This window comes from Eretmochelys imbricata, chromosome 14 (assembly GCF_965152235.1).
Source record: "Eretmochelys imbricata isolate rEreImb1 chromosome 14, rEreImb1.hap1, whole genome shotgun sequence".
NCBI lineage: Eukaryota > Metazoa > Chordata > Testudines > Cheloniidae > Eretmochelys > Eretmochelys imbricata.
In genome coordinates this window covers 9,403,854-9,423,385 of record NC_135585.1, presented here as the reverse complement: position 1 = coordinate 9,423,385, position 19,532 = coordinate 9,403,854, and the positions used below count along the sequence as shown (strand labels likewise).

Below are 19,532 nucleotides of genomic sequence, written 5' to 3'. Positions count from 1 at the left end.
TATCGGGGGGGTTGCATTAGTTTCATGCAAATGAACTACTTTGAGAGATTTTGTATGTGTAAGTTCCATTGAAATATATTTGACATTTTAAAAACAGTGAATAAAATGTTACTTTGTGTGTACAGGCGCTTGCAGCTTCTGGATGGGGAATATGAAGTAGCCATGCAGGAAATGGAAGAGTGCCCAATTAGCAAGAAAAGAGCAACATGGGAAACTATACTCGATGGGAAGGTATGGACCATTGTCCCATTAGTCTACACAAAACTTAACAGTTAAGCTGCTGAGATCACTGCTGATCACACTGACCTATGTTGTTCTATTGTTCACTTGTATTCCTCTGTCTGTATCATCTATTGTCTCTTGTACTTAAATTGTAAGCTTCTTGGGGAAGGAATCCTTTCTGTTTGTACAGCTCCAAGCACAGTGGGGTCCTGGTCTGTGACTGAGGCTCTTAAGCATTGCCACAATACAAATATTCAATAATACTCTAACTACAGTAAAATTAAGGTCACTACACAAACTAAACTTGTGTAGAAATTCTCCATTTCTTTGAATGCTTGCTCGTTTCGATTCCAAGTAAGTGTGTGCGTGCTGTGTTCACAGTCGTTGGAAGGTTTTTCCCCTAGCAGTACCTGTGAGGTCAGCCTGGGTGCCCCCTTGAGCCATGCCTTTATGGCGCCACATATAGGTCCCTGCCAACCCACCGCCGCCTCATTTCCTTCCTTCCGCCAGCGATGGTTGTTGGAGCTAAGGGTCTTTCTTGCTTCGGCAAGCATTTCCCCTAGTGATTTTTGTATCTTCAATCTGTAAAGAGTTAGTTAGTTTTAGTTGTAGTTAGTTTGTATTTAGGGGTTCCACCCCAGTTCGTTCCCCGCTTGGGGTATGCCTTGATCCCAAGGATATAAACCGTATGGGACCTGCTCAAAACTTGGGGCTACATGCCGAGGAGGTGGTCGAGTCAGTGTACGCCCTGGTGGACATCCTAGCTCCCAAGGGGCCCTTTAGGGTAGCATTACCCCTCATAAAAACTATCCAGACCACCACTAAGACCTTGTGGTAGACTCCTGCCTCTATACCCCCTACAGCTAAGGGGGTAGAAAGGTAATATTTAGTACCTTCAAAAGGGTACAAATACCTGTTTACTCATCCACAGCCAGGGTTGCTAGTGGTAGCTGCTGTGAATGAAAGAGAGAGACAGGAAGCAGGGCTCAACCCCAAAATCCATGGACTCAAAAAAGCTGGACCTCTTCAGAAGGACGGTGTACTCCACAGGGGGCTCCATCTTCAAATTACTAACCAGCAAACAGTCTTGAGCTGATACAACTTCAATTCATGGAATGCCATGATGAAGTTTAAGGAGCTGATCCCTGCAGACTCTAGACCAGAATTTGCAGCTGTGGTGGAGGAGGGAAAGGCAGCGGCACAGACCTCCTTACAGGCCTCCCTGGACGTGGTGGACATGGCCACATTGACCATATCCTCCGCCATCACAATGAGGAGAAGTTCAAGGGCTTCAAGTCTTGGGCCTCCCCCCAGAGATCCAGCAGACAATACGAGACCTGCCCTTTTAATGGGTTGGGGTTATTTTCAGAGCAGGCGGACTCAAAACTCCGTAGCCTAAAGGATTCAAGGGTAACATTGAAGTCCCTGGGCCTGCACACTCCTGCTACCCAGAGAAAGCATTTTAAGCCTCAGTCTCCTCCGTGTTTCTACCCTCCCTAGCCTAGGTAGGACTTCTCCAGGAAGCGGGGCATGAATAACAGATGCAAGCCTCCCCATTTGCTGCCCAATCAGGGCCAGGGCTCAGTGAGGCAGTCCTCTGGCTCCAAGCATGCCTTTTGAGGGTGTGCTGAGGGGAGGGGGCACCATTCCAGTCACTGGATCTTCCCCCTGTTGTCTGAACCATCTGTCCCCACTTGTATCGTGTGTGGGCCCAGATAACCTCAGACTGCTGCGTTCTCCACATGGTAGACATGGGATATTCTCTCCAGTTCTGCTTTTCCCTTCCTGGCTCCAACTTCTTATGCAGGAGGTGCAAGTGCTCCTAGCTGCAGGAGCAGTAGAGGAGGTCCCTCAGGAGCTATGAGGCAAGGGTTTTTACTCCCAATATTTCTTAATCCCCAAAGTCAAAGGGGATCTCAGACACATTCTCGATCTGTGAGGCCTCAACAGATTCAGGAAGAAACTGAAGTTCCGCATGGTCTTTTTGGCCACCATCATTCCATCCCTGGATTCAGGGGACTGGTGTGCTACCCTCGACTTGAAGGATGTATACTTCTACATATCAATAGTTCCGTCCCACAAACTCTTTCTCAGGTTCATAGTGAATCATAGCCATTACCAGTTTACAGTCCTTCCCTTTGGCTTGTCAGCAGCCCCTCGGGTGTTCATCAAGTGCATGACAGTCGTGGCCGCCTTCCTACAGAGACAGCAGGTGCAGGGGTTCCCATATGTTGAAAACTGGCTTGTTGAGGGCCGCCCCAGGGCTCCAGTAGATGCACATGTACATCTAATACAATTGAGCTTTGACAGTCTGGAGCTATTGCTAAATGTGCCCATGTTCACCCTATCCCCAGCCCAGAGGATAGAGCTTATAGGAGTTGTGCTAGACTCCACCCAAGCCAGGCCGTTTCTGCCAGAGTCGTGCTTCCAGACCATGTGCTCCACTATAGAGGACTTCCATTTTTTCCCCACCACACCGATGACAGAGCTGCTTGAAGCTGCTCGGTCACATGGCTGCTTGCACATCCGTAGTCCAGCACGCAAGGCTGCGGCTCAGAGCCCTTCAGGCCTGGCTGGCTTCAGTATACCGCCCAAACAGAGACAGTTTGGACAAGGTAATCTTGCTTCCTTCTCAGGTTGTTGAATCTCAGCTGTGGTGGCTCAACCCTCAGACAGTTTGTGCAAGAGTGCCCTTCTCTAGACCGCAACCAGCGATGTCGCTAGTCACAGATGTTTTAGCATTGGGGTGGGATGCGCATCTAGGTGAACTCAGGATGCAAGGCCTCTGGTCCCAAACAGAACTCTTGCTCCGTATCAATGTCAGAGAGTTGAGGGCGGTTCACTTAGCCTGTCAAACCTTCCAATCCCACCTGGAGGGCAGGTGTGTATTAATCAGAATGGACAGTTCAACAGCGATGTTTCATAGAAACAGACAGGGTGGAGCACGCTCCTCTCCCCTAAACTAAGAAGCCCTCAAGCTGTGGGACTTCTGCCTTCTGCATAGCTCACTCAATACACCTAAAGGCGTCTTACCTTCTGGGATCCCAGAGCAAGCTGGCGGGGACCAGCTCAGCAGATCCTTCCATGGCCGTGAGTGGTCGAGCTGCTTGGACATTGTGAACGGCATTTTCCAATTGTGGGGAGTTCCCCAGGTGGACCTGTTTGTGACGAAAATGAACAGGAAGTGTCAACAGTTTTGCTCCATCCTGAATCACAGCCCGGGCTTGACTGCGGACGCGTTTCTCCTCCTCTAGAAGGACCATTTGTTCTATGCTTTCCCACTTGTTCACAAGGTCTTGCTCAAGATCAGAAGGGACAGGGTGTCAGTCATTCTGATAGCACCTGCCTACCCCCGCCAACGCTGGTACACATCACTCCGGGAACTGTCAGTAGCCGCTCCGATCACCCTGCTGTTGGTGCTGGATCTCATCACCCAAGACCACAGTCGCCTCCAGCACCCCAACCTCGAGTCTATCCGACTCATAGCATGGAAGCTTCATGGCTAAATGCCATAAGTTGGTGTGCGCTGAACCTGTCAGGGAGGTCCTCCTCAGCAGCCAAAAGCCGTACACTAGAGCCACTTACTTAGCTAAGTGGAAGAGATTTTTCCATTTGGGTGATGCAAAGGGGAACGTCTCTGACTCAAGTATCAATACCCTCCATCTTAAACTATCTGTTGCACTTGAAGCAGTGAGGTCTGGAAGTGTCATCCTTAGAGGTTCACCTAGCACACCTTGCCGTTCCACTCAGGGGTGGACCGTCAATCAGTCTTCGCTAGCCCGATGGTAGGCCGTTTTGTCATGGGTCTGGAGAGGTTATACCCTCCAGTCAGTCATCTAGTACTAGCATGGGATCTTAACCTGGTGCTCTCCAATTTAACGGGATCTCCCTTTGAGCCCTTAGCAACATGCTCACTCTTCTACCTCTCATGGAGAGTAGCATTCCTGGTGTCAAGGCTTTGATCTCAGACACCCTCCTGGGTGAAGTTATTGCCATCTGAACCTCCATACGCGGTCTTCTACAAAGACAAGGTCCAGTTGCAGCCTCATTCAGCCTTTCTGCCAAAGGTGGTATCTCAGTTTCACATAAGTCAGGACGTTTTCCTTCTGGTGTTTTACCCTAAGCAACACGTCACCAGCGGGGAACAAAGACTCCATTCCCTAGATGTGAAGCGGGCTTTGGCCTCCTATGTTGAAAGGACAAAACTGTTCTGGAAGTCTAACCAGCTCTTCATTGCCAAAGCAGACAGGATGAAGGGCCTCCCTGTATCATCCCAAAGAATTTTGTCATGGATTACATCCTGCATTTGGGCGTGTTACAACCTGGCAAAAGTGCCAGCTCTGACACTAACAGTGTATTCTACATGGGTGCAGGCCTCCTCGGCCACTTTCCTGGCACAAGTCCCTGTACAGGAGATTTAAAGGGCAGTGACCTGGTCCTCAGTCCACGCATTCACTTTGCATTATGCCAGCATGCCAGGAATGATGCAGCTTTCGGCAGACCGGTGCTTCAGTTAGCGAATCTGTGAGCTCCAATCCCTCATCCGATGGTCTGCTTGGGAGTCACCTACTTGGAATCGACATGAGCAAGCTCTCGAATAAGAAAAAAATGGTTACCTACCTTCTTGTAACTGCTCTTCAAGATGTGTTGCCCATATCCGTTCCAAGACACACCCGCTTGCCCCTCTGTTGGAGCCTCCAGCAAGAAGGAACTGAGGAGGCGGTGGGTCAGCAGGGACCTATATGCAGCGCCATGAAGATGTGACTCCAGGCCTGACCCAACAGGTACCGCTAGGAGAAAAACATTACAACAACTGTGCATGCGGCATGCATATGCCTACTTGGAATTGACATGAGCAACTCATCTCAAAGAACAGTTATGAGAAGGTAGGTAACTGTTTTTATGGCACGTGGTGTTTCATCTCAGTGCCACATTAATTTGAAAAATCGGTTATATATTACATTTGACTCGGGCAGACCTAGAAGAATATGGTCCAAAAGGAAAATAGTAAACAATACATTTAAAAAAAAAAGGACAAAGAGAACTTCTAGAAAAACAAGCTGGAGCATAAAAACACAATCATAAGAAGATTGGTGATCATGGACTTTTGGGCCCTCGCTTATATTGATGAGCAGTTATTCACACAAGTAAGCCCATTGAGGTCAAGAACTTTCCATGTGAGTAACTGCTAACCAGTGTACGAGGAGACAGGGAAGGAGAGTTACAATTTGTCCCTTAGTGTTAGCATTTTTAAATTTAAACTTTTTTAAATGCCTATCTTGAGAGTACAAGAGTCTAAATTTAGAGAACGATTACAATTATGATCAAAAGCCACTTGTACATTTTGATTTGTTGGGGAAAAAAGTGTCACTTCACCCCATAAAAGCTTTTTCATTCGAAGTAATTTCAGTGTTTTCCCAAGTAAAAACATGGTGGCTCTTTTGTTTTCCCCCACAGAGGTTACCTCCATTTGAAACATTTTCTCAGGGACCTACACTTCAGTTTACCCTTCGTTGGACAGGAGATACAAATGATAAATCTACAGCTCCTATAGCCAAACCTCTTGCAACACGAAATTCAGAAAGTCTCCCTCAAGAAAACAAGCCTACTTCTGTTAAACCTGCTCAGACTATAGGTAAGTGAACACCCAAGTTCTCATGTTTTGGGAACACTGACTTTTTTTTCCTCTTTAACAATCTCTTTGAGCTCTTCTACACTGAAATGCCCACTTCAAAAATTCCTCATTGCTGTATTACTAAATTGAAAAACAAACCTGTGAGGTCCCTTGTTACACCAGTGGAGCTATAAAAGATTATGTAAAACCACTGCAGCTGAAACAAATGGTGAATGTACTGGTTTTCCTAATTTATTTTTTGTAGGAGTATTATATTTTCATTGCTTTTACTGAAGATTTTTTTAAATGGAATTTTAAAGTAAGCAGAACATGGAATAATTTCCCATAAGTTTATTTTAAGACTAGCAGGTGAGATCAGTTTAAATATTCATAAGCAGATAGATAAAAGCTTATCTTAAATACTGATCTGATGTAAGTCTTCGGAAAGGTAATGGTAGGATCTAAGGATACTTTTTCTAGGATTTTCTGCTTTCCTAGATTGCCTTCATCTTTCTAATTTAATTTATTAATTGAAATTTCATCCAACTCATGCATTATGGTGAAAATGATCCTATTAGGCCAAAATTTGGCATTCATATGACAATTGTGTAACATTAACCAGTTGTTTCTAACATAGTGGAAAAACACTGTCTGAAATAGTTGGCGTTTTAAGTCAGAATACATTTTGATAAAAGTTTAAGAGACAGATGTTTGTCATTTGGCATTCATCAGAATATAGAGATTTTGTAATCTCTAGAGCTAATTTTTATATTGTCTGGGAATGGTATTGAACTGGTAATGATCTCCTTGATGTGTAATTGATATAGTGTATTGTAAACCTAAAATACATGTACTATTCAAGTAAGATGAGTTTCTTGTCAGGGTGTTCAACTTTTTGACCTTTTTGCTCTTGAGATTTTGCATTTGACTAGCTGATGGAAATTACTTACTCTTAGAATATCAGACTTGTACTTTCCATCTACATGAAAGAGGAGTTCTGAAAATTGTACTAACTCAGCCTTCACAGGAGCTGAATAGCTCCAATTTCTACCCATTATGCTCCGCGGTAAAACTGTGTACTGGTGTCCTGTTGGTAAATTAGAACAAAGCTGACTTAGTCATTTGTAATTGTCTGAGGTAAATTAGTATTCATAGAATATATGTGAAGCTTTAATACTCAGATTTTTGTGTTTTTGTTGTTGAACTGCTTCTTTTGACCATCTTTCTCCTCAGCAACCTGTTACTGGAAGAGTTAGTAATTCTAAGGATCAGAGCTCTAGATACTCAAAATCTTTCAAACTTTGTTCTGTCTTTCCATTTTGGTTAAATAAATTTTCTCTTGACACTTTCTTTTTTCCCCCCTTCATTAACCTGTTAGCGTTTACTGTAAGGTCTTCCTGTAACGGTTTGGGAGTCTAGATTCAAACTGTAACAATGTCAGTGTTTAAAATGTTTTCTTCATCACTGCATCAAATGTCATTAAAGTCAAGCAATATTGGATAGAGTGCTCTTTTCAAATTCATTTAATGTTCGTTCAGAATGCTTCAGTTAGGAAAATGACTTGTTGAAATGTTCACTGTTTCATTCCCATTTTAATTTATAATAGAATTGAAGACTTTAATGGATTACTGTAATTAAAATTTTTTTAAATGATAGTATTAATTTTCTATTTTTGCATTTAATTAATCTTGAATCTTTTTTACTCAATGCAGTATTAGTGGAACAGTTGGGTTTTTATATACAGATGTTGGTGCTATTGTGCAAATAGACATTTAAGTCACTTTTGTGTTAGTATAATCTGGCCCACTACGTCTTCAGAGGCCTGTTTTATCATAACCTATTGATATTCGCTGCATACCTAAATTAGACATTTTTTTCAGTCATCTGGCATAGTAAAATTGGTTTAATTTATATGAACTAGTATTTTGATGAGCACTATTGAAATGCCTATACATAAAAATAAAATGGCAAAATATACACAAGCCTAAAGAGATGTCTTCAGTACCTATTTAAAAGCTGTCACCTAAATTTGTAAGTGGGTCATTTTTGAAAGTGTATTTTTGTTGCATGTAAAATTATACCTAGACTGGATTTGCATTGAGAATTATAGTGGCTATATTAGAAACCCCTTGTAAAAGGGATTAATACAGGCACCTGTCATAGCTATAGTGTTGGACGTAAGGTATGAAAATGACATTGCACTCTTTTCAAAAAAGACATTTCTCAGTTAAAGATAGTAAAACTTAAAAATAGAAAAATGTACCTTTTACTCATGTAATAAGCCTCGCTTTTAAGCATCATTGTTGAAATCTTGCAAATCTATTCAGATTTTCAAGATATGAGTAAATTGGTAGATTACTTACAAGAAACGTACTTTACACTAGTGTTAAGCATTCTTTGAAAACTGAGGTCTGGTCTACACCTAAAACATAGCTATGTCACCTGGGTGTGAAAAATTCATACCACTGAGAGACATAGTTAAGATGACCCAAGTCCTGATGTACCTACCGCCTGTCGGGAAGTGAGGTGGGGGGGTACTTTACTACAGCAATAGAAAAACCACTTCTGTTACTGCAATAAGTGTCTACAGTGGTGCTGCAGTGCTTGTAAGGTAGACACATCCTGAGTTACTGAGACACTAGTTAAATTTAAAACATTTTAAAGTGTGTGTGGTGGAAACACACAAACATCCTTAGTGTGAAAGGTGTAGCAGTTGTAAGTGATTTATCGTGTCTGTGAAATATGTACTGGATTAGATATGTCAAACATACAGATTACTAACCAGTTCCAGCTCCTGGAGCTTAATTTGTATTACCAAGCAACTTGATTCTTATTTGATCACTTGTTTCCTGCAATGCTGACAACTGAAGAAACTTCAATACTTAAAGTACATACTCAGCAGGTAGAATGCAATCCGATAATAGTACAATGTCTGGAGGAATGTTTAAAAAAATCCTGAACAGGCTCTCTATCTTAATTGGTACATCCCTGATTTTGTCATCTAAAGGACTGTAGTGCTGTTAGTGTGTGTGTTATGTTCAGCTGGATCAGGAAGCCATTTTCTTGCTTTTCCAGAGCCTAGCTCAAAAGCTACAGGATAAAATCTAATTGTAAATTCAGTCCCTGGAGACAGGCAGTTTTTGATAGTAGATAGGGAGAGCCTTTAAAACTGACTGGGTGTTGGTCTCCTGCCTTAGTCTTAATGGTTTGCAGTTTCAGGATTTCATTGAATCCAGTGCTTGGATTCCTGGGTGACAGCAGTGGCTAGCCCAGATATTGTAAGCTGTTCCTTGATTCAGATCTAAACACAGTTCATGCCTTTTCAACCTCCATGTTGGAAAATTGTCATATATTTTGGTTAAGGTGAGACTTAAAGGTCACTCAACTTTAAGTTATACAAAATTCAGTAATCTGCATTTTAGGTTGCTTGGACTGGCACAGCCACAACATCTAGTTTCTACACTAGCACCTGATTCACTTCAGGGTGTTTATTTATAAAATCTTAACTGGCTTGGAAACTTCCAGTGTCACTCATAGGTTTTAGCTGGAATGCAGTTGTTCTGTCCTCCAGGATTTAATTCCTAGAGGTTGAAGGAGGCAGTTATTCTCTTTAGAGAGTCCTCTCTGTTCTGGAGTTTCTTCTTCTAGTTTGCTAAAGTCTGATGCCTTTAGAATGGTAGTGCAAGATGCATTAATTGAATCTGTCTTGTTTGCTGATTTTGGTCCATTGGAATAGTAGCTGTTTGTGGCTGGAGGTAATAACGGGAGAAGGTCTGTTTTGTGGCCACTTGTTTCCAATAAGTGCACGTTTTTATAATTTGCCCAACTATTGTGTTATACAGTAATAAACTACATGGGTCACAAGTGGCCCCTGCCTCTATACAGCTTCTTCCAGGGGATGGGAATTCATTTAACTACTTCAGGTCGTCTGTGTAGTAATGCAGACACCAATCAGCAACAGCATCTGTGCCCAGCTCTCCAGAAGTCCATACCCATCCTTCACAGGATGAACCTTAACTTCCTCAGCCATACTTAGAATGGCAGCTGCACCTTCCAGGAATCTGAGATGCTGTCCAGAATAAAGTACTGAAATGATGCTGTCCTCAGTAAGGCCTTCCTGGTGCCAGATCCATTTGATTAATCCTCCACCCAAACTAGGGATTAGAGATGGGATAGGAGCTACTTCATGACTTTGGAAATAGGGACTGCTAATTTAGCCCAGATAAACTTGGGTAAGTCCCAGTAGAGGAAGTCCTCAGGAGGAAGTCGAATTTCTCCTCTACTGGCAAAGTTCCACTTCTTATTGCTTCTCCATGCCAGGTCTCCTGGTGGTCCACTGTTTCTCCGGACTTGGCTAATGGTGGAATTGTTGAGCAGAGTAGCAGTTGACTGCAGAAATGAACAGAGAGATAAGGAGCAGGTTGTTGGCCAGAAAAGCCGCATTACTAATTTGTCTTCCATCAGAGCAGCTTATCAAGCAGGCTGGCTCACCAAAGAGCATATTCTCCCAGATGAGAGATCCCACCAGGGAAGGTGGTCCAAAGCAATCTGCAAGCAATAAACAACCTTGAAGGTGTATTTATCAAAAACAAAACTATCAAGATTCTGCAATAGATTCATATCCCAGGACTTTGGACCAAGTTGTTGTTTTTATAGTGGAGGAAGTTTCTAATATCTACATCTTATTTCCTGAGTGCTGAGAAGTGAAGATGCACAGAAAATACCTGGTTATGACATCTGCAGGTTGGGATGGTCTGTTGTGGAACCCAGGCATCAAAGGACAGGATCCGATACAGCTTTCCGGAAGATAAATATGCTCTGAATGTTGTCAGCTGTGCTCCTGGCAGACTTCCTAAGGCAGACTTGTTAAAGAATCTCTCTCTAAGACAGTAAAACCTTTCAGAAGATTGGCTTTGACCCTCTGCTAAATCCTGAAAACCAGAAGAAAGCCCATAGCTTACTACCCAGGAGTAGATGGTACAAAGAACAAGGGGTGTAGGTCCTCTTCTTGCTTTTATGTTGGTATGCAAATTTTCACCTGTTCATAAAATCTTCAGTGCGGCGTGTCTGCATTTTGTAAACAGCTTGAAAATTGAGATTCTATATTTAGTGGCTAGAGACTAATTTTGACCCATTTTGTTGACCATTCAGAGGCAAGTAGGTTTCATAATTGGTCTCACTTCTTAGTGGGTAGACTTTAAGGATCAAGTTGTGTACTTAAGTCTCTCTTGTCTCTGACCTCCATTTGAGTCTACATATTGCATTTAATTTTTCTGGCTTACTATTAGTAACTTGCCTCGTGGACACGATGTTACTGCTGAATGAAAGGAATGACCATAGTGGGCTAAAAGGGAGGCTGTTGGTAGAGACTGTCTGCCAAGCACCTATTTGATGTTTGAATCGCACTGTCAACTAAGGAATTGTTATATGCTTATGTGACACCAAAACTTGGCCCTAATATTAACCAAAAAAGTTTGATTTCAGGCAAAAATTCTAAATTAAATACTTGTTGTTTACATTATAGCTGCATTTGATACTGTGTGTTCTCTTGTCTGACTTAAGAAATCTTTGAAATTGAATTTAGGCAATGTGTTCTGAGTGAAGTCATCTGAAGCTATATTTTTCAGTGTTTCCCACCCAGGTCTGTTTTGACTATTACTAAAGAAATATCTTAATTTAAACAGAGAAGCCCTGACCAGAAAAGAGAACATTGTTCTAAACTTGAAATGTTCAGGTAATCTGAAGGGTTCCCCCAATCTGGAGAGCCACTTGGTGTTTAAATGATAGTTGTAACTATAGATTTGAGAAGGAAGCTGAGCATCAAGACTCGTTGTTTGGTGAGCTACCCAACTCAGAGTACACCAAAGTAGCTCATTCCCTCCAGAATGAGGGAACCCTTCATAGAGCTGCTATATTCAGGTGAGAAACAATGTCCTTTTCCCATCACACTAAACAGACGTGTGCGTCTTTATACATATGTTCTTTTTGTAGCTGTGAAAGAATCCTTGCCAACAGACCTACAAACAAGAAAAGAGAGAGATGTTTTAAATGAACCTCGACAAAAATTACGAATATTTTACCAGGTATTGAAAGTTTTAATACCATTAAGAATGGAGGAGTACATAGTGTTATAGAATTTAAATGTTCAGGCCTGATCTTTATGCAGTTTTTTCCCATCTGTGTGAAAGAGGAGGAATTTTTAGCTATATCTGCAGCACTGTCCCAGTTGGTGCTTCAGCAGAATAGTACTTCCCCCTAGATCATTCCCATAGGGAATATGTGTGCATGCTGGGTTTTGAGGGTGGGGGACTAATAAATGAAAGATTTCAGATAATGCTAATACCAACCTTTTTTTTGTTTGCATCAGTTCCTGTATAACAACAATACAAGACAGCAGACTGAAGCCAGAGATGACTTGCACTGCCCATGGTGCACGTTGAACTGCCGCAAACTTTATAGTTTACTCAAACATCTTAAGCTTTGTCACAGCAGATTTATTTTTAATTATGTTGTAAGTAATCTTACTTGACAGTTATCAGTATGAAACAGTCGGTCATAGATACTGTATGATACAGTGACATCATTGCCATTCTGTTGTAAGTCGTATAGTAAGGGTCAGCTCCCTGTTATGTGAAGCCAAAATTGGGCCCCAAGAGATTCTCCCCCTGCTCCCCAAAATTGACTTAATCTTTGACAGTACATTAGAATCACTTCAGTTTAGAATATTTTTCTTCTCACTGTAGTTGTCTTTTGATACTATGTATTCATTTGTATGATGTAGTCAGTAATTTAGATTTAAAATCGAGAATTTCCAGAGACTTTAGGAAGCAGTTAACAATTCCAAGTCCTGTTAATTTTACTTCCTTTAGTAAGGGACTGTATGCGAAAGATTACTTAAGTGTTTCCTTTCCAATGCATTGTTTTAGTGGTTTTCAAATCATTAGATTTATTTCTGATTTCCTTCATTTTAAACATTTAAGATTCCTGTTTCCTCTTTTTGTCTATATCATGTCCATACTGTAGCTTCAGCACTTGGAAATCTGGTTAGAATATAGGGCAAGGACTGCCAGGATTCATAAAAACTTTTGAGGCACTCTGAATCACTTCTGTATTTGTGAGCTTCTGAATATTAATTTTTAAACTTGTTACTTTTATTGAGTTTTTCAAATCAAACTGATGGTTTTGTATTAAAATTCTTGGATGAAAACGATGAGAATGAAGCATCCAGGATGAAGAGTCCTTTATTTGCATCTAAAGGAAAAATTATTACTTAAGTTGTCTGGCTATCTCTGGGGAAGGAAGAGGAAACTAGAATCACATGAGATTGGATACTATGGATGCAATGATTTTTTGTAAGGCATTTTGAATTTGAAGAGTCACTGTTCTAAAACTCCTTGAGGGATTGAGAAATGGGGGATAAATCCTGTTACAATAGTGACTTTCCTTTACTATGCTAAATATATTTACCATTATTTGTTACAGTATCATCCAAAAGGTGCTAGGATAGACGTTTCTATCAATGAGTGTTATGATGGCTCCTATGCAGGAAATCCTCAGGATATTCATCGTCAGCCTGGATTTGCCTTCAGTCGCAATGGACCAGTCAAAAGAACTCCTATCACACACATCCTTGTATGCAGGTAGGTGAATACAAAGTGAAGTGGTGGTCTAGATATATTGCATGGACCAAACTCTGCCTTTACATACCCGTTGGTTTCTGTAAAGTTGCACATGGTTTGGGGGTACAATTTGTTCCTCTGTTTGTTTGAAAACCAGGAAAGATATTCAAAGTGAATGAGCAGTTGTATTTTGAAAAGTGACCCTGTAAAGTGGTATTGAGGGATGATAATATCACCAGTGACTCCATATAAAATTTGTTCACTTTTTAAGTAAAAAGGTAGCCATACCCAGCTCATCCTGTGATCTGAAAGATAAGGTTTGTTCTTTGTCTTGTGCTTCACCAGTAATGATAATTTTGAATTTGGAGCATAGTTAACACATATCTGTGTGAGACAGAAAAAAATCCAGCTGAGTCTTCTATATGTACTGGCTCTAAAATGCTAACAGGAGTAAAAAGTAGTAAAAGGGTATTGTTACTGAAGCAAGCAGATATGACAAACCTTGCTCTTCGTGTACGTTCAGTCAAGTAACAATGTTATTTTTCGTATTCTATTTAATCTGACTGTAACTGCGCTCTTAAATTATATTTTGCAGATACTTGCACAATAACTTATTCTCTGAGGTCTAATGTGGTTTTTATGCTTAATCCTTTGTATTAGATTTGCAAACTACAATATATACAATTCAATAAAATGACAAGTATTAGTAATTAGTACCACTGGTGACTAGCGTTTGCATAGCTGAAGTCTGATAGAACTGAAAACTAACATGCTTAGTTAATTTTTTTATTTCATTAGGCCAAAGCGTACAAAAGCAAGTATGTCAGAATTTCTTGAATCTGAAGATGGAGAAGTGGAACAGCAAAGAACATACAGCAGTGGACACAATCGGTTATATTTCCACAGTGATACCTGTTTACCTCTCCGTCCACAAGAAATGGAAGTAGACAGTGAAGATGAAAAAGATCCTGAATGGCTGAGAGAGAAAACTATTACAGTAAATTATTCTTTATGTACAAAGATATATTTAGATGAATTTTCCTTGCCTATGTTTTATTAAAATTATCCAGAAAACAATTTGTCAATTTTGCTAAGCAGAGTTAGTTTTCCATCAGTCAGAAATCCAAATAGTGGTGTGTGTATATATACACATACCTGCTCTTATTAGACTCGTCAGATGGCACCTAGCCTTTGGGATTAAAGCCCTGAGTTAGAGTTCCACCACTAACATTAAATGTTTATCCATTTGAACTGCAGGCACTAAAGTGAACATGAAGTCTGTCCTCACTTGCTAATCCAGTGCAGTTCACATAATCTTACAGGCTCCCTTCATTTTCATATGTTGCTGCTATTTAGTGCAGGAATACCAGTTGATAACAGGAGACATATGGAAATGTGGATGTAGTAATAAAGGACTTGTACATTACGTTTTTGCATTGTGTTCTACACCATGATCTACCCTGACTGAAGAGTGTTTTGATGAATTTACAGGAGCAATTGTTTCTGTGAAATATAGGTGATTGAAAACCAGGAAAGGAAGTTCAAAGTGAACAAGTACTGTATTGGTTAACCTTGAGATTTTAATGTTTGTTTGATATTTTCACTGCAGCAAATTGAAGAATTTTCTGATGTTAACGAAGGAGAGAAAGAAGTGATGAAATTGTGGAATCTACATGTTATGAAGCACGGGTATGATAGTTTCTTAATTTTTACTAGAATAGACTTATTTTATACCATTCTTTGCTGCATCAAAATTGACTTAAAATACACAATTAAGTTGTATGTGTTTAACCTTTTAAATGTAGTGGATCCTCCTTTCCTTTTTACTCACTATACTCAATCTTGAACAGTACCCGTCAGAGGATATTTAAATCCTGCATTTTGATTGCAGTTTCTGGAAGCTGGGGCATTTGGGATGCTATTTCTAATTATGCCTTTTGATCCTCGAGGGATCATGAAGTACTTTAAAACTGCATGAAATGCCTCACTTAGCACTAAATTACAACCAGCTCTGGGGAGAAATGGAGCAACTATTAGTGCACAAACATCATTTAGAAAGGATGTAAACATACCATTGTATTCAATGGAAATTGGAAGAGGGAATTTAGGTAGGCAGATTTGTATTGCTTGAATTGTAATTTGCCAAAATGTCTATGCTAACTCTCCCTTCTCTTGCAAAAAGTCCAGTAGAATCTTCAGTAGTCAGAGCTGCCCAGGGTCTTGGATGAGACATAACCTTAAGAAACACTACGTTTGCTAAACAGTGTAGCATGTGTAAAGGAATTTTTCTCTACACTTAATGTGTTTATTTTCTAGCCTTAATTTTTCAAAGCCAAGTTGAAAGGAAAACCAAACATCTGATCTGGTGTAAACATAAATCCAGCAAGTCAAATACCTTCTATAGCTAAGGCCACAGCTGTATTGCATCAATTATGACCCCAGAATCATGAAGTACACCTGTGGTTTGATGCAACCTAAATATAAGTCCCATAAATAACTTATTTTAGAACTGTACATACTTATGCTAATGATGACATCATATGCTGAAACTAATTGATCCAACAAGTCTATACCATGATTTAATTGATTTGTTTGTAATTCACTAAACAGATATAAAGCACTTAAAATCCAGAGTTATCTTAGTTATTCAAAGGGAGATCAGTTTAAAAGAGGAATGTTCTACAGTGTGTTTGCATTTTCTTACTATTTTAGATTAATCACTGGAAATTTTGAAAGCTTTAATATCTAGAAGCTACCAGGCTCTGATAGTGACATTTACTATTAGTGATGTGAACTACATGTTGTATTGCTTTTGATTTCCGAAATGTTTTACTTCCATACTGACAGTTTTTTAATTTGACAGGTTTATTGCTGACAATCAAATGAATCATGCCTGTATGCTGTTTGTTGAAAATTATGGACAGAAAATAATTAAGAAGAACTTATGTAGAAATTTTATGCTTCATCTGGTCAGCATGCATGACTTTAACCTCATTAGCATAATGTCAATAGACAAAGCTGTTACTAAGCTTCGAGAAATGCAGCAGAAGTTAGAAAAAGGAGAATCAACTACCCCAACAAATGAGGAGTTTTCTGAAGAACAAAGTGGGACAACAAATGGATATAGTGAAACTAACACGAGAGAGAGAGTTTCAGAAACAGATAGTGTCTCAGGGGTCACAAAACAGAGTAAAAAACAAAAGCTCTGAAGGAAAAGGCAAATGCCATTCAATGGACAAACATTGAAGTGACATTCCTAGGGTGCATGAGTTCTATAAAGAATTAAACAAAAAATTACACAGGTTCCAAACAGGCACTGTTGGATGGAAATAAATGATTTCAACAAGGATATTGTTACAACAGGTTCCTATTCAGTTAATTATGCAAGTACTACATGTATATCAGTTTTGGTGATGTAATGACAATATTCTAGGAGTTTGAGCATGAAGAGCAATACAAAAATCTTTTTGTAATTTTAGTAATTAGTATCTTATCAACTCTACTGAATTTACATAATTTAAATATATGTAAAACAGTTTTTTATATTAAGGTTTTTGCATCTGTACCTGGCTGTTTTTCCTACCATGAAGTTGTGAAACATTGGGATACAATTTGAAAGGGGATTGGGATACAATTTGCTTTTTTTATTTAGAAATACTCCAGTTAGCTTTTTTGTGAAAATATGCATCATTATTTAAAGTTTAACCTTGATCCTTGTTTTTTTTGGAATCATTTATCAATTTATGATCATCATAAACCACAAATTGATAATTTTTTTACACTAAAATTGTAAAAGTTTGCAAATTTAACATAGCACTTCTTTGTCTTGTGCCTGTTTGGAAAGATCTTGGCTTTTCACATTACAGACACAGTGAAGTACCATCTTGGCTTCTTGAGGTTACTGGCAGTTTGTTTTTTTTGTGGGTAATTCTGATGTATTGATCGCCCAGTGTACCATTTTAAACTTGAACATTTAGCTACTTTCTATTTTTATTACACATTTACACAGCTACACAAGAACTATCTGGTGTCTAACTCTTTTTTAAAGGGTTGCATCATAGTGTGCCATGCTAAGGCCCAGAGTCTACAGTCAGTATGCAGTCATTACTCTGATAAATACTCCAGTTGGAGTTATGCATACTGTTTTGCCTGAACATAGACTGCAGGATCAGGCCATAGATTTAGTTTGGGCTTTTGAGATACCACTCTTCAGGAAAAATGCACTGTAAAATTGGACCAGAAAATGTGTTGCACTTCTTATGCAAGTATTCTGTGATGTATTGTATTCAATACAGATACTAAGATGCTGACTAAAATATATTTGAGCAGTTTTGCACTGCTGTTAACACATTTTATGCATATGTTTACAGATTTTTTCCAATGGAAAGTGGTTTCACTACTGGTACAGTATCAGCACCGAAGGGTTTATTCAAGCAAGCACTGTGGTTGTGACATCACCTCAATTTTTTATTATCCTTAAGATATTGCATTTTTCATATTCTTTATTTATAAAGGAACAATGCTGCTGTAAATACAGGTATTTTTAATTTTTTATTTCATTCCATCACCATAAGATGCATTTCCCTATTTTGTTTAAGGGATATATAAGCTTTCTAATGGTGTCTTCAGAAATTTATAAAATGTAAATACTGATTTTGATGGTCCTTAAGATGTGTTTAACTGTGAGACTATTTAACTAATGGTGTGGATGTGATTTGTCATCCAGTATTAAGTTCTTAGTCACTGATTTTGTGTAAAAATAGGAAAGAGGGAAACTGAAGCTTTCATTACAAACTCTGATTTGTCAATTCTGAGTTATAGCAAACTCTAATTATGCCTCTGGGTAGTAAGTACATCAAGCATTTCTCTCTGGCTTTAATTTGCTAAAGCTGTGCACATATGTAAAAAAAAAAAATAGATTATTTTAGGGGAGATGTAGTTCTAGAATTATTGCTTATGTCATTTCTTAAGCAGTTATGCTCTTAATGCTTAAAAGAAGGCTAGCATTGTTTGCACAAAAAGTTGGTGATCCCCAAAAAGTAATGAAATTACTTCTGTCCAGTAAACTTTGTATGTCATGTCAATTTATAATAAAAGCTGAAAAAATCCCTTTGTTTTCTATTTATAATAAAGATGCCTTTTCTATATGTACCCTTAATGAGAAATTTTGAAGAAATCATGTAAGCTGGTTAAAAAGCATTTGAATGGTACAGTAGATGTAAAGAAAGAAGCAAGTTCAGTTGTTTAAATGAACCTTTGTTTTTACATTAAATGTTTATTTGAAATCAGATTTTGTACATAAAGTTCAGTAATATAAAATCTGCCACCCTTGTTGTCCAGTCATTTTGTGTGCGTGCAAAAAGGCCACAAATAATACCTTTTCTGAACAATGTAACTTTCTCTTCCATTTTCAGTTTTGACCAAATTTGGATTCTCTACAGTCTCCATCTGTCAGGTTGTTACAATTCTCCTGTCTATATTAAAGTTTTATACTCTGACCCATCGTTGTGCTATCTGAGTGCTGTCCCCATAAAATCAGTAATGAAATCCCTAATGGACTTCAGGGAGTCTCTGGTTCTGCTCTTTTGAAGGTTTAAAAAAATCCGCTCTAGATTTTTTTGTTTCAGTTACAGGTTTTTATTCCATCATTTTTTGAGGGTGGGTGTTTGGGGTAGATGGTGTATATGTTATGAGCTAAGTTCCCTCTAACTGTGTGGCCGCCCAGTAGGCTATCAAGTGCCGTGCACTTCAGGGATCCCTCCCCCCATTGCTGTGCTGCTCCTGCCCTCTGCCTTGGAGCTGCTCCTGGGAGCCTCTAGCTTGCTGTGCAGGGAGGGGAGCACTGATGTCAGGGTGTCCCCCTGCCCCCATCCCTGTACCCCATCTCCACAGAGTGGGGTTGGGGGAGACGCAACAGGGCTCAGGACAGAGGGAGCTTGTTGGCAGTTGCTGCTGTGTCTGGACATGCTGATCTACTTAAAAGGGCAATGTCTCTGTCTGTCTCTCTCTGACACTTGTGGTGGTGTTCTTGATACTTCTTTCAAAGTGTTTTAGTTTTTGACTGGTCTATGCATTTC

The 19,532-nt window shown here is 39.7% G+C and overlaps 1 protein-coding gene across 1 annotated transcript in view; it reads left to right on the top strand.

The window, feature by feature from the left end:
• SUZ12 (SUZ12 polycomb repressive complex 2 subunit) overlaps positions 1-18,743 on the top strand; it is a 51,190-nt gene extending 32,447 nt beyond the window's left edge. The window contains exons 9-16 of the mRNA XM_077833341.1: positions 126-231; positions 5,680-5,857; positions 11,828-11,919; positions 12,204-12,347; positions 13,319-13,476; positions 14,254-14,452; positions 15,065-15,144; positions 16,319-18,743. Coding sequence (XP_077689467.1) covers positions 126-231; positions 5,680-5,857; positions 11,828-11,919; positions 12,204-12,347; positions 13,319-13,476; positions 14,254-14,452; positions 15,065-15,144; positions 16,319-16,664 — 1,303 coding nt within the window. The 3' untranslated portion in view covers positions 16,665-18,743. The remainder of the gene's footprint in view (positions 1-125; positions 232-5,679; positions 5,858-11,827; positions 11,920-12,203; positions 12,348-13,318; positions 13,477-14,253; positions 14,453-15,064; positions 15,145-16,318) is intronic.
• Positions 18,744-19,532: the final 789 nt, after the last annotated feature.